The sequence below is a fragment of the Geotrypetes seraphini genome, chromosome 10 (assembly GCF_902459505.1).
Source record: "Geotrypetes seraphini chromosome 10, aGeoSer1.1, whole genome shotgun sequence".
Classification (NCBI taxonomy): domain Eukaryota; kingdom Metazoa; phylum Chordata; class Amphibia; order Gymnophiona; family Dermophiidae; genus Geotrypetes; species Geotrypetes seraphini.
The window spans coordinates 22,600,992-22,614,374 of record NC_047093.1 but is presented as its reverse complement, the minus strand read 5'-3'; the positions used below and the strand labels follow the sequence as shown (position 1 = coordinate 22,614,374).

Here is a 13,383-nt window from a genome sequence, read left to right as displayed (position 1 = left end):
AATGAAGTAAAACTATCTGCTACTCTAGTTTTCACTGTAACACATTTTTCTACCAGTTAAACATAAGAATAGCCTTACTGGGTCAGACCAATGGTCCATCAACCCCAGTAGCCCATTCTCCAGGTGACCAACCTAGGTGCCTAGTACCTGGCCAAAACCCAAAGAGTATCAGCATTCTCAAAGAATAGCAAGATTCCGGAACCCCAATGAGAGCAACATTCCAGAGCTGAGATTGTGATGTCATAATGCCTCATTCCACAGTGCCTCAGAACTAACCTCATCAGTGATGTTACAATGACTTAATTGTCCTATACTTGGCTCATGTAAGAACATAAGAATAGCCTTACTGGGTCAGACCAATGGTCCATCAAGCCCAGTAGCCTGTTCTCATGGTGGCCAATCCAGGTCCCTAGTACCAAAGAGTAGCAACATTCCATGCTACTGATCCAGGGCAAGCAGTAGCTCATAAAAGATCAGAAAAGAGTCAGACCACAAAGAAAGGAAAGGTAGCTAAAACATTTCTGAACTGGTTTTCTGTTATCTAAAAGAGTCCTAGTAAGGTTTTGCTTGAGATGTCTGTCAAACTCTCTTCCATCAAGGCTGGATTTACCATATGTACTCGAATATAAACCGAGACACATCAATGGGGGGGGGGGGTCTTGGTTTATACTAGAGTCTTCCCCCTCCACCGCTGCAGCAACCTCCCTGAACTGGCAGACCTTTACCGATGTGATCAGTGCATGCCAGCAACCCCGCTCTACCATCATCGGAACGTCAGCTAGTGCTCCTGCCCAAGCAAGAGTAATGCCTGCACCCCACCAGCACACCACCCATGCCCCAACCCCCACCAGAACATCAGCTACTGCTCCTTCTCTTCCTCCCTCCTTCCCAAGCCAGAGGAACACCTGCATCCCCGTCTGCACACCACTGGAACGTCAGCTAGCGCTCCTTCCCTCCCTACCAAGCGAGATTGACACACCCAGGCTTACTGTGATCTCCTGGCGGTCTAGCAGCGCATCGGAGCAGGAGTGATTCCTACTCATTCCTGCCCATTCTTCCTCCGCAGTACAAATGGCTGCCGGGACTTCCACAAGCAGTCTCTCGAGGCTCAAAGCAGCCTCGCGAGACTGCTGCTGGAAGTCTTGGCAACCAATTTTTTTCTGGAGAAAAACTTCAAGATAATATGATTAGCTTTCGAAGGTAACCCCTTCTGATCTGAGGAAGAAGAGGTTACCTTTGAAAGCTAATCATAAACTACATTTTGTTAGTCCAATATAAAAGGTATTATATATATATATATATATATATATATATATATATATATATATATTTTCCTTTATATTTTTGTTTTATTTTTACATATTACATTGCATAGGAAGAATGGCTGCTAGACTACCAGGAGATCACGGTAGGCCTTGAGGGGGGGGGGTCAGTCTCGTTTGGTAAGGAGAGAAGGAGTGCTAGCTGATGTTCTGGGCACCAGAATCACGCCTCCATAGGTGCCTAATGGCACCGAAGATCAAAATAGGCGTTGTTTTGGGCCAGGAATGACCTTAGGCGTGTTAAGGCCTAATTCTCCATCAAAGGCAGGCGCCGGTAAATATATGCCTTTAAAACTCAGGCCTATATTATTGGCGCCAACCTTTAACCGATGCCGTAATTCCGCAAACGATGCTGTAGTGTGACTGACATACGCGTAGCACCATTTTAGTAGGCGGGCTGCTGATTGTGGCACTGTTTGCAGAATCTGCCCCTAATTCCGTAAAATGGTAAAGACCCTCCTCTTCAACTAAAGGTCTCCCTCAGTCTACACCCCCCCTTAAACCCCACCTCTCTCTTCTCTCCCCTGTTTAACCTCCCTAAATTTCAGTATAGTCCTCTCTTAGTCTGTACTCTGATAAATTGTCTGTACTCTGAGAAATTGTTTGTACTCTGATAAATACTGCACAGTCTTGTATGTCCAAGCATTTAAACCTACTGTACATCTTATTTGTCTAATTACTTCCATTGTGTATGTTTACTTGTAGACCGTTCTGAGCTACTGGGAGGACGGGATATAATAATAATAATAATAATAATAAATTTATTTTTCTATACCGCCATAGTCAGGTGACTTCTAGGCGGTTAACATGGTAAGAAGGCTGGACATTCAGCGAATTACAAGAGGTCTTAATGCAATACAATACAATACAAGGTCTTAATGCTTACTATACAATACAATGAGTCTGAATACAGTACAATACAATACAATACAATGAGTCTAAATACAATACAATACAATGAGTCTAAGTACAATACCATTCAATGAGTCTAAATATTTTACAATAAACTAAATGGGAAACTTACGTTCTACTTGGAGTTCTATGGGTTATGAATACCTGAATACTTTAGTATTATCATATTAATTGGAGTTCTATGGGTAGAGAATACCTATAAATCTAAATAAATAAATAAATAAATTGGCTAGTCCAGGGGTGTCCAATGTCGGTCCTCGAGGGCTGCAATCCAGTCGGGTTTTCAGGATTTCCCCAATGAATATGCATGAGATCTATTTGCATGCGCTGCTTTCATTGTATGCTAATAGATCTCATGCATATTCATTGGGGGAATCCCGAAAACCCGACTGGATTGCGGCCCTCGAGGAAGGACTTTGACACCCCTGCTTTAAAAGGCTTTCTACTCACCTATGTGAAACAGTTTCATTAAGGCGCATCCCAGAAAGTGCTGCACACTGTTTTTTTGTTCTCTAAAGCTTCTCTTAGGGTCTCAAAGTCCCTCCTTGAGGGCCGCAATCCAGTCGGGTTTTCAGGATTTCTCCAATGAATATGCATGAGATCTTTGTGCATGCACTGCTTTCAATGCATATTCATTGGGGAAATCCTGAAAACCTGACTGGATTGCGGCCCTCAAGGAGGGACATTGAGATCCCTGTCTTAGGAGTAGGTTGATTTGATTCATTCATTATATTTAGCATTAGCAAACACTGCTATCAAAAAACCTTGTAAGAACTTGCATCAAAGTCCAGGCCAGCAAATGCATGCTCCAAAGTTTCCACTAGGTGAATTAATGCCTTCTCACTGTATTGTGTCGCACCTTGCGTGTGTACTGCGCACTTTACAATCTCCGTTCGCTGCTTTGCAGCACAACGGCTCTGTATGAGGAAGTTACTACAGTTTCGGGACTAGCATGAAGGAAACCCCCCCCCCCCCAAAAAAAAATAAAATAAAAAGAAGACAATATACAAAGACTATGGAAACCAACGTCCCCGGACCTTGAAAAGTAGGAAAATGTTTCTGCTTAATCCCATCTCGTGCTTTCTCTTGCTTGCAATAAAAGTCAAAGTCAATTCTTTTTCCAGGAAATCCTTTAAGACATACTTTTCTTTCCATCATGCCTGGGTGCGCATGAAAGGTCATGACACCATTAAAATTCCTTCCAGTTACTCTGGCAACTCATCACGTGGCCAATCATCCAATCAGAATCTCTAAAAAATAATTTTTAAAAAAAATAGTAATATAATATATAGAAGTAGATATAAAGCAGTGGTCTCAAACTCGCGGCCCGGGAGCCGCATGCAGCCCGCCAGGTACTATTTTGAGGCCCTCGGCATGTTTATCATAATCACAAAAGCAAAATAAAACAGTTTCTTAATCATATGTCTTTTTAGCTATAAATTACAATATTATTATTAAGACTTAGCCAAAAGGAAAGATTTATAGACTATAAAGAGTTTTACCTCATGCAAAATTGTCATTTCTTTAATAAGACATTAACTATTTTTTTTTCTGAGGCCCTCCAAGTACCGACAAATCCAAAATGCGGCCCTGCAAAGGGTTTGAGTTTGAGACCACTGATATAAAGAGAGAGAGAAAATATATTAGTAGTAATTTTCTAATAAAAGATGGTACAGGGTCAAGATACTCTTCTGCTCCAGCGGACGTAGGAAAGGCACAAGATTTGCGATCTTGCAGAAAATCATCACTGCATATACAGTCGACTCCTCTTAAGTGCAAGGCCTCCGGACCGGACCGCCACGTGCGCTTAATAGGAGTACCACTTTTAGTCATGGTTTAGTCAGGCGGTCGTTTAGCCAGTATCGGCAGCTACCTGGGGTGATGGCGGCAACAGCAAACAGTGCTGAGAGGAAGGTGCTGGTGAGCGCTCGGCGCGCTTTGGACGGCTCGTGATGCTGTGATGTTCCTGGAAGGGGGATGGGTGGGGGGATAGTATATGCGGTGCAATAAACACAGAGGACCTGTGATTGCATTTAACTGGAGTGAAGGTAACATGAAAGAATAGAGATGGGACCTACGACATCAGTGCGCATAAGCGGATAGTGTGCTTATCAGAGGTGCACATATCCAGAGTTTACGTCCATTGACTTTAATGTAAAAAAAAAAATGGGACCGTGGTGGTAGGGTGCGGATAACCGGGACGTGTGTTTATCCGACGTGCACTTAGGTGGAGTCGACTGTACACTTCTCCCTCGTCATTTGCGGGGGATACCGGCAGAGCCGGACCGCGAATGCCGAAAAACTGCGATTATGCGGCTCTGACCCACCCCCACCTCCCTGCCGCCTTCCTGGCCTTACCTGGTGGTCTAGAGGGCTTTCGGGGCAGGAGCGATCTTCCTACGCTCCTGCCCCGTGCAGATCGCCATCAGGAAATGGCTGTAGGGAGTTCCCGACGTAGTCTCGAGAGACTACGGGAACTCCCAGCAGCCATTTCCTCATGGCGATCTGCACGGGGCAGGAGCGTAGGAAGATCGCTCCTGCCCCGAAAACCCTCTAGACCACCAGGTAAGGCTGGGAAGGTGGCAGGGAGGAAAAAAAGATGGATTTTTTTTTACATTTAAGACTTTTTTTAATTTTCCCCCTCCCCAGAAAAAAATTACGATTATATGAAACCGCGAGTGCAGGAACCGCAAATGGGGAGGGGGAAGTGTACATACATATGTATCAAATTCATACTCATATTTATATACAGTATATAGAAAGAGAGCTGCCAAATGAGCCAGTTCCAGGAAGATTTTTGGCTATTACAATATGAAATCATCGCTGCAGGCAATGCAGTAAATAATGGCAGATAAAGATCCGAATGGTCCATCCAGTCTGCCCAATTGTGCACGCTCTATACATTTATAATTTAATTTAAATGGTCCTTTTTCTTACATATTTCTGGGCCAGAAACCCAGAGCTCTGCCCGGTGCGCTTAAGTTCTATCTACTGGAGTCTCCATCAAAGCTCACTCCAACCCATCTAAACCATCCCAGCTGTCGAAGCCCTCTCCAGCCCATCCTCAACCAATTGGCCATATAAAGGACACAGATCATGTAAGTCTGTCCACTACCGGCCTTAGTTCTTCAATATGTACAATTGTTTTCTAATTTGAGATCCTTTGTGTTCATCCCACGCTTTTTTTAGAACTCTGTTAGTTTTCTTCTCCACCACCTCCCTGGGGAGCACATGCCAGACATCAACCACCCTCTCCATAAAGAAGAATTTCCTAACATTACTTAACATAAGAACATAAGTATCGTCTCTGCCGAGTCAGACCACAGGACCATCGTGCCCAGCAGTCCGCTCCCGCGGCGGCCCACCAGGTCAGCGACCTGTAATTGATCCTTTATTTAAGACATTCTGACCTGCATAGTACCTGCTCTAACAATACCCTTCAATCTCCTTTTCCTTCAGGAACTTGTCCAACCCCTTTTTGAAACCCAAAATCGTACTCTGCTCTACCACCTCCTCTGGAAGTGCATTCCAGGTATCCACCACCCTCTGAGTGAAGAAGAACTTTCTAGCATTTGTTCTGAATCTGTCTCCCTTCAATTTTCATGAGTGCCCTCTCGTTCTTGTTACCCCGGCCAGTCTGAAGAATCTGTCCCTCTCTACACCCTTTATGATCTTGTAAGTTTCTATCATGTCTCCTCTAAGTCTCTGTTTTTCCAGGGAAAAGAGCTCCAGTTTCTCCAGCCTCTCGGCATAGGGAAGGTTTTCCATGCCCCTTATCATTTTTGTTGCTCTTCTTTGGACTCTCTCGAATGTCGCTATATCCTTCTTAAGGTAAGGCGACCAGTATTGAACATAGTACTCCAGATGCGGGTGCACCATCGCCCGAAATAACGGCAGAATAACTTCCTTGGTTCTGGTAGTGATTCCTTTTTTGATAATGCCCAACATTCTGTTCGCATTATTTGAGGCCGCTGCGCATTGTGCCCCCGGCTTCATTGTTTGGTCCAACAGAACCCCCAAGTCCCTTTCTAGGTTACTCTTGAGTTTACCACCCCTCAACCTATAATTATGCCCTCTGGTTTAACATTTTCCTTTTTCTAGAAAAGATTTTGTTCTACGTTAATATCTGGGGCAGGGACAAAACTCACGGGAACGGGACAGGGAAATTGAGTTCCTGCAGGGACAGGGACAAATTTGTCCCCATGCCATTCTCTACACTGCACCACTCTAGAAATCAAAATATAGGAAAAGTGAGCCAAGTGTAGGACAATCCAGCCATTGTGACATCACTGATGAGGTTGGCTCTTAGGCATTGGTGGAATGAGGCATTATGACATCACAATACCTGCTCTGGTTATCAGAGCCTGAAATTCTTCACAATATTTATTTATTCAATTTTCTATAATGTTCTCCCATGTAGAGAATGACACGGGGACAAGTTTTCCCCCATCCCTGCAAATTTTCATGTCACGTCCCTGCATGTTCTTTTCCTGTCCCTGCCCCATTCCTTCAAGCTCCGTCCTCATCTGCACAAACTTCAAACACTTTAAAATCCTAAGTAGCAACATTCTAGAGCTGAGATTGTGATGTCATAATGCCTCATTCCACCAATGCCTCAGCTCTGTTCTCATCTGCACAAGCTTCAAACACTTTAAAATCCTAAGTAGCAACATTCTAGAGCTCAGATTGTGATGTCATAATGCCTCATTCCACCAATGCCTAAGCTCCGTCCTCATCTGCACAAGCCTCAGACACTTTAAAATCATAAGTTGTTGAGGCTTGTGTGGTTAGAGGCATAGCTTGCAGGGACAGGGACAAAACTCACGGAGACGGGACTTGGAAATCAAGTTCCTGTTGGGACGGGGGAAAATTTGCCCCCGTGTCATTCTCTATCCTGTATCCCCAGATAATATATCTCACCAGAGTATTGTAGTCTAACTTGTTGTTAGGTGCCATTGACTCGTGTTCGAGTTCCAGCAACTTGGTGAACATCAACAAGTTTCCGTGGCAGAATACAGAAGTAGGTAGCCGGGCCTATTTTCTGCACCGTATAAATTCAATGTTGTCGCCGCTGTCAAATCAAACGCGATCCTCCGCCTCCAACACTGCCCATCTGCTGCTGCCCAGACAGGTGGTGTATATCTGACATCTCCACTGAATCCTGTCTGCCTTGAGAGGCCTTGCTGGGAGTGAAACTACCGACGGCATAGCTTTCAGCTTCTCAGATGCGCGCAAGCCCCAGTGGCACGCAAACCCTTGTACCTATTACCTCTCTGCAAAATGATCTCGGTCTTATAAACCATGGTTTCCATTAGAAATGTTCACTCGTGAACGATGTACATAATATCACACAATCAGGAATGATGATAAATATCATACAGTAATCCTATATAATAAAACCATAGCCGCGTATGCGCACTCTTAACTGCGTGCTTTCATGATCAGTAGGTCTGTGGCTGCAGGAGTGCGCGTGCCTACACCTACCTACACTCGCAACAGGACTGGCCGCCAGCGCTGGACTCCCTGCTCTCCGCAATATTCGGCTCCTCTCACCAGCCGCATCAGCATCGGAGAAGGCTTCTGACGCTGGCGGGGATCGAGAGGAGCCGCGGCGACACCTCGCGGGGCGGGAAGGGTAGTGCCGAAAAAACACTCCAGCCACTACATTCTTCACGGTCCCGACTCCAAAACTGCCGATTCCAGCAGCGTGTGCAGCACTCTACACACGCTGCTTCGGGACCTTCTACTGCCCTAATTTGTTCTGCCGCGTCTCTGATGATGTCATCAGGGATGTGCCAGAGTAAATCAGGGCAGTAGAAGGCCCCGAAGCAGCGTGTGTAGAGTGCTGCACATGCTGCTGGAATCGGCAGGTTTGTCGGGACTGCGGGAAGGGAAAGGGGGGGTAAGGGAAACGCTACTGCTGCACAGGGAAGTGGTGTGGGGGGAGGGAATTCTGTTGCTGTGGCTGCTGCACAGGGAAGTGGGGGGGGGGGGTCGAAATGCTGCTGTACAGGGAAGTAGGGTGGGGGGAAATGCTGCTGCACAGAGACATGGGGGGGGAGGGAATGCTGCTGTGGCTGCTGCACAGGGAAGTGGTGGGGGGGGGGAAAGAAAGACAGACAGCTAGCACCTGTTAATGTAATAGGCTAAAATACTAGTAATAATAATAACAATAATAATAACAACTTAATTTTGATATACTGCAACACCACAAACAGTTCAGAGCGGTTTACAGAGGAAGAGACTGTATACAGACTGTAATATTACTAAAAACATTCAAAATTAGGGGCTCCTTCTACAAAGCTGCGATAGCGTTTTTAGCGCACGCAGAATTTTAGCGCACGCTACATGGCTAGAACTAACACCAGCTCAATGCTGGCGTTAGCGTCTAGTGCGTGCTGCATTTTAGCACACGCTAAAACCGCTAGCGCAGCTTTGTAAAAGCAAGCCCTAGGTGACTGGCTACTTAGCAGTATATTTACATTTTATTTTCCTTTTTAAAAAGTGCTGTTTCCACAATCTCAACTCTGTGTGTGTGTTTGTATAGTTTCTATCAATCAAAAATGCTTTAACAAAGATTTGATATCAAAATATATGAAAATCAAAAAATAATTAAGAAATAGTGAAAAATCAACTTAAAAGGATCCTAACCCCTTCTTCTATGAAACTGCGCTAGTGGTCTTTAGCGCAGAGAGCTGCGATGAATGGCCCGCGCTGCTCCTGACACTCATAGGATCTCTATGAGCATCGGGAGCAGCGCGGGTCATTCAGCTTGGCTCCCTGCGCTAGAAAACTGCTAGCGCAGTTTAATAGAAGAGGTCCTAGATATTCCTAGTGGGTTATTTATTTTGGAATTTACTTTGGACATTATTTGGTTTCTTTTTTGTTCTGTTTTGGATTTTGAACACTTTTGAGCAACACTCGATCCTTTTACTTTAGGACTGTGCACGTTTGTCAATTTTCCATGAAGATTTTTTGGACTGTGAGGACTTAACAATCTTCTCCACCGTTGTTTGGAGACGTTGGACCTCTGATACCATCTCAAGATAACTTAAGAACATAAGAACATAAGCATCGCCTCTGCCGAGTCAGACCATGGGTCCATCAGGCCCAGCAGCCCGCTCCCGTGGTGGCCCCCCCCAGGTCCATGACCTGTAAGTGATCTTTTTACCTAAAACATTTTATTCCCTGATCATTTAATATCCTGTATAGTAACCATCTAACTATACCCTTCAATCCCCTTTTCCTTCAGGAAATCATCCAATCCCTTTTTGATAAGAACATAAGAACTTCTGGCATCCAGATAAGTAATTCTCTTCATATTCCTTGAAGGCTTCCTAATATGTTGGCATGGAATTATGCTGGGATAATTAGAGTGTTTTATGGAATTGTTTATTAAATGCTACGTTTTAGTAGTATTTGTTAGCCAATTGGAGGGTTTAGAGAGTTGCACGGGGACAGAAATCCCACCCATCCCCACCCGTCCCCGCCAGGATCCTCTCCGTCCCCACCCGTCCCCATCAGGATCCTCTCCATCCCCGCCAGGATCCTCTCCGTCCCTACCCGTCCCCGCCAGGATCCTCTTCGTCCCCACCCGTCCCCACCAGGATCCTTTCCATCCCCACCCATCCCCACCAGGATCCTCTCCATCCCTACCCGTCCCCGCCAGGATCCTCTCCATCCCCACCCGTCCCCGCCAGGTTCCTCTCCGTCCCCACCCGTCCCCACCAGGATCCTCTCCGTCCCCACCCGTCCCCGTCAGGATCCTCTTCATCCCCACCCGTCCCCGCAAGGAATTACCTCCATCCCCGCCCGTCCCCATAAAAAGCAGCAATTACTTCTGGCAGGATCATCAATTCCACAGTTTCTTTTGTGTTTGCGCTGCTGTTTTCCTTGTGGAATCTCTTTGGTGGAACCCTTTTTTTGTTTTCTGTTCAGGTAATTAACTTATAAACCCCCTCTTTTACTAAGGCTGACATGTCCATTATATTATATGGACGAACCCTGCTTCCAAAGCCTTCCATCCCCGTGGGAGTCCCGTTGGCTAGAGGGGGGTCCCCGTGGGAGTCCCATGGATTAGGGAGGATTCCCCGATCCCCGTTCCCTTGCAGACCTCTAGTCTCGATAAGGATGGAATGCTGCAGTGATGGTCCTTTAACTCATTGGTCTTTATCTGTGACCGGCGTTTGGGGGTGCTGAGCACATTCACTAATACACTAAGGCCCTCTTTTACAAAGACGCGCTAAGCGTTTTAGTGCAGATTTAGCACACGTGAAATCAACACGTGCGCTAACCACTAACGCGTCCATAGGATAACATGCACGCATTAGCATTTAGCACGTGTTTAGCGCGTGATAAAATGCTAAGCGCACCTTTGTAAAAGAGGAGGACAGATTCTTTTAAGTTTATTTTTCACTATTTCTTAATTATTTTTTGGATTTTCATATATTTTGATATCATGCGTTAAAGCATTGATACCTGTTTTGGAATGCTGAGCTAATTTTTATATTCCCCGTATATTGCTGGTATATTTTCTATACCAGTGTTTCTCAAGAGAGTCCTGGAGTACCCCCCCCTTGCCAGTCAGGTTTTCAGGATATCCACAATGAATATGCATGAAAGAAATTTGCATATAATGGAGGCAGTGTATGCAAATCAAGTTTATGCATATTCTGGAACCTAAATCGCTAAACATCTTAATACATTCACTTGTTATTGCTAAGCTCAATTACTGCAATTCACTTCTTTTAAATATCACTCAAAAGGAAAGGAAACGTTTACAAATAATTCAAAATACCGCAGTTAAAATTATCCACAACGGAAAAAAATTTGATCACGTAACCCCCTTTTTGATTGACTCACACTGGCTTCCGATTAACCAACGTATAATTTATATAAAATCCTGCTTCTAGTATTTAAAACACTGACTACTAATGAACCTCAATTTATAAATCGGATGCTCACCCCATACAAATCATCACGCTCTCTCCGCTCCACAGTCCAGGGGCTGTTAACGGTCCCTTCTTTGAAAATTATTGGAACTAGACGCCATGATATTTATTCAGTGATGGCCCCTCAGACCTGGAATGTCCTACCATTATATATAAGAGAAGAAAAAGATCTTAATAGATTTAAAAACAACTTGAAAACGTTTCTTTTTAGAGACACTTTTAATCTTTAAAGACATACCTTACACCCCTTCCTCCTGTTCTTTCCATTTTCTAACTTTTTACCTTTTAATAATGAAAAATATTAATTTTGTAATTTCCTCCCTTTTTCCCTTATGTATCAAGGTCTATCTGTCTGTCTGTCAGTCCGTCTAACCCATTTTAATGCTGTACATTAAATTATATGTTGATTTTATATTTTACTGTTATTCGCTTGGTATATAATAAGCGATTCATCAAATCTCAATAAAACTTGAAACTTGATATCCTGAAAACCTGACTGGCAAAGGGGTAAAACTTTGTATTAATTGGAAACCGCTTTGACTATGAAAGCGGTATATCAAGATTTAAATAAATAAATACTCCAGGACTGACTTGAGAAACCCTGTTCTATACCACCCTAAGATAAGCAGATATTTACAGATAAATATTTATTTATTCATTATCAGGTAGAAAAGAAGCCCCATAGCTCTTGAAAGGAAAGAGACCAGGTTTGGTAAACGAGAGATTAAAAAACCAAGGGGAGTCAGAAGACAGATGGGGGACAGGACTTAGGGGGGGGGGGGGGAGGAAGGGCAGAAGAGAATGGTTCAGGAGGAAAGAGGGAAGACTACAGGCTCAGATACCTGGTCTGCTGCACATCAGATGTTTTACATTTGCTCTTGGAAACCGAGCCGGATAGGGCAGCCTTGAATTTTTTGATGATGAGGCTTCTGCACGAAGGGAAAGGGGACGTGTGCCCACGGATTTGGAGCTACCAAGAAGCTGATGTGTGCATGGGTGGTCAACAGGGAATATAGAATTAAGCATGGGAATTTGTCCAGGTACTTTTAAGAATTGCTGCCGAGCTAAGAAGTCAAGTTTCACCATTGCAGAGAACTGGGGTGCAAAAGAGAGCTAATGCTAATGCCCAGGTACACAGAGCTGTCCACGAGGGTAATTGTGGCACCTAGAAACAGTGGCATAACGGAAGGTTGGAAAGGTCAACCAGTGATCCAAGATAAGAACATAAGAATAGCCCATACTGGCTCAGACCAAAGGTCCAGTCTAGCCCAGAATCCCATTTCCACAATGACAATCCTGGTAAAACCCAAAATAGGAGCAACATTCCATGCTATCTATCCCAGGACAAAGTATTGGCTCCTCCTGTGTCAGCCTGTTGACTTTTCCTCCAGGAACTTGTCTAAACCTTTTTTTAAACCCTCTGGCAATGCCTTCCAGAGTGAAAAATAATATTTCCCCCTATTAGTTTTTAAAGTATTTCCCTGTAACTTCAACGAGAGTCTCCTAGTCTTTGTCATTTTTTATGGGTTCTTGGATAGGTTCAAAATGCCCTGAACAGCCAGTGGGCATTGAGTCCTGGACCAATATTGCCAAAAGGCTGAGAAAGCTGTTAAATAATAGAAAAGCCAGGACCCGGCCCTTGAGGAGGAAGCAGTGCCAGGATAAAGAAAAAGGTGGCAAAAAAGACACGTTGTGGGAATGTGTTGAGCCACTGAAGAACGAAGCCCGGGGATTGTGATCAACCAGGCAGGGATATAGGGATTTCTGCGCATGCACCAATTGAGCGCGTTCAGCGGTGGCCAGCGGTGCAACAGCAGCAGCGGGCTGCCCCGCCCCCTCCCGATAGGCCCCGCCCCACCCGTGACGTGGAGCTTGGGGGCCGGGCCGTGACGTCAGGCGGCCGAGGTCGGGGCACATGGAGCTGCGAGTGATCGGCCTCAGTATTAGCTGAGGCTGCGTCTCCGGGGTGAGAGATGGAGAAGATGTCGCGCCCGTTGCTTCTCAGCTCGCCTTTTATCCCCCCCACCTACGGCGTGCTCAAGTCCCTGCTGGAGAACCCGCTGAAGCTGCCCCTGGAAGACGGTAACGCTGTTGCATCCCTGCAGTTTAATTGGGGGGGGGAGGGAGGGGAAGAGAAAACGTGTAGTTACTTACCTGTAGCGTAGGTTCTCCGTGGACAGCAGGATGTAGTCACTGAA

General features: G+C 45.1%; 1 protein-coding gene across 2 annotated transcripts in view; it reads left to right on the top strand.

Moving 5' to 3' along the window:
* The first annotated feature begins 13,055 nt into the window (after window positions 1–13,055).
* HLF (HLF transcription factor, PAR bZIP family member) overlaps window positions 13,056–13,383 on the top strand; it is a 58,590-nt gene continuing 58,262 nt past the window's right edge. For both annotated transcript variants that reach the window (XM_033962439.1, XM_033962438.1), the window contains exon 1: window positions 13,056–13,267. In XM_033962439.1, coding sequence (XP_033818330.1) covers window positions 13,159–13,267 — 109 coding nt within the window. In that variant the 5' untranslated portion in view covers window positions 13,056–13,158. The remainder of the gene's footprint in view (window positions 13,268–13,383) is intronic.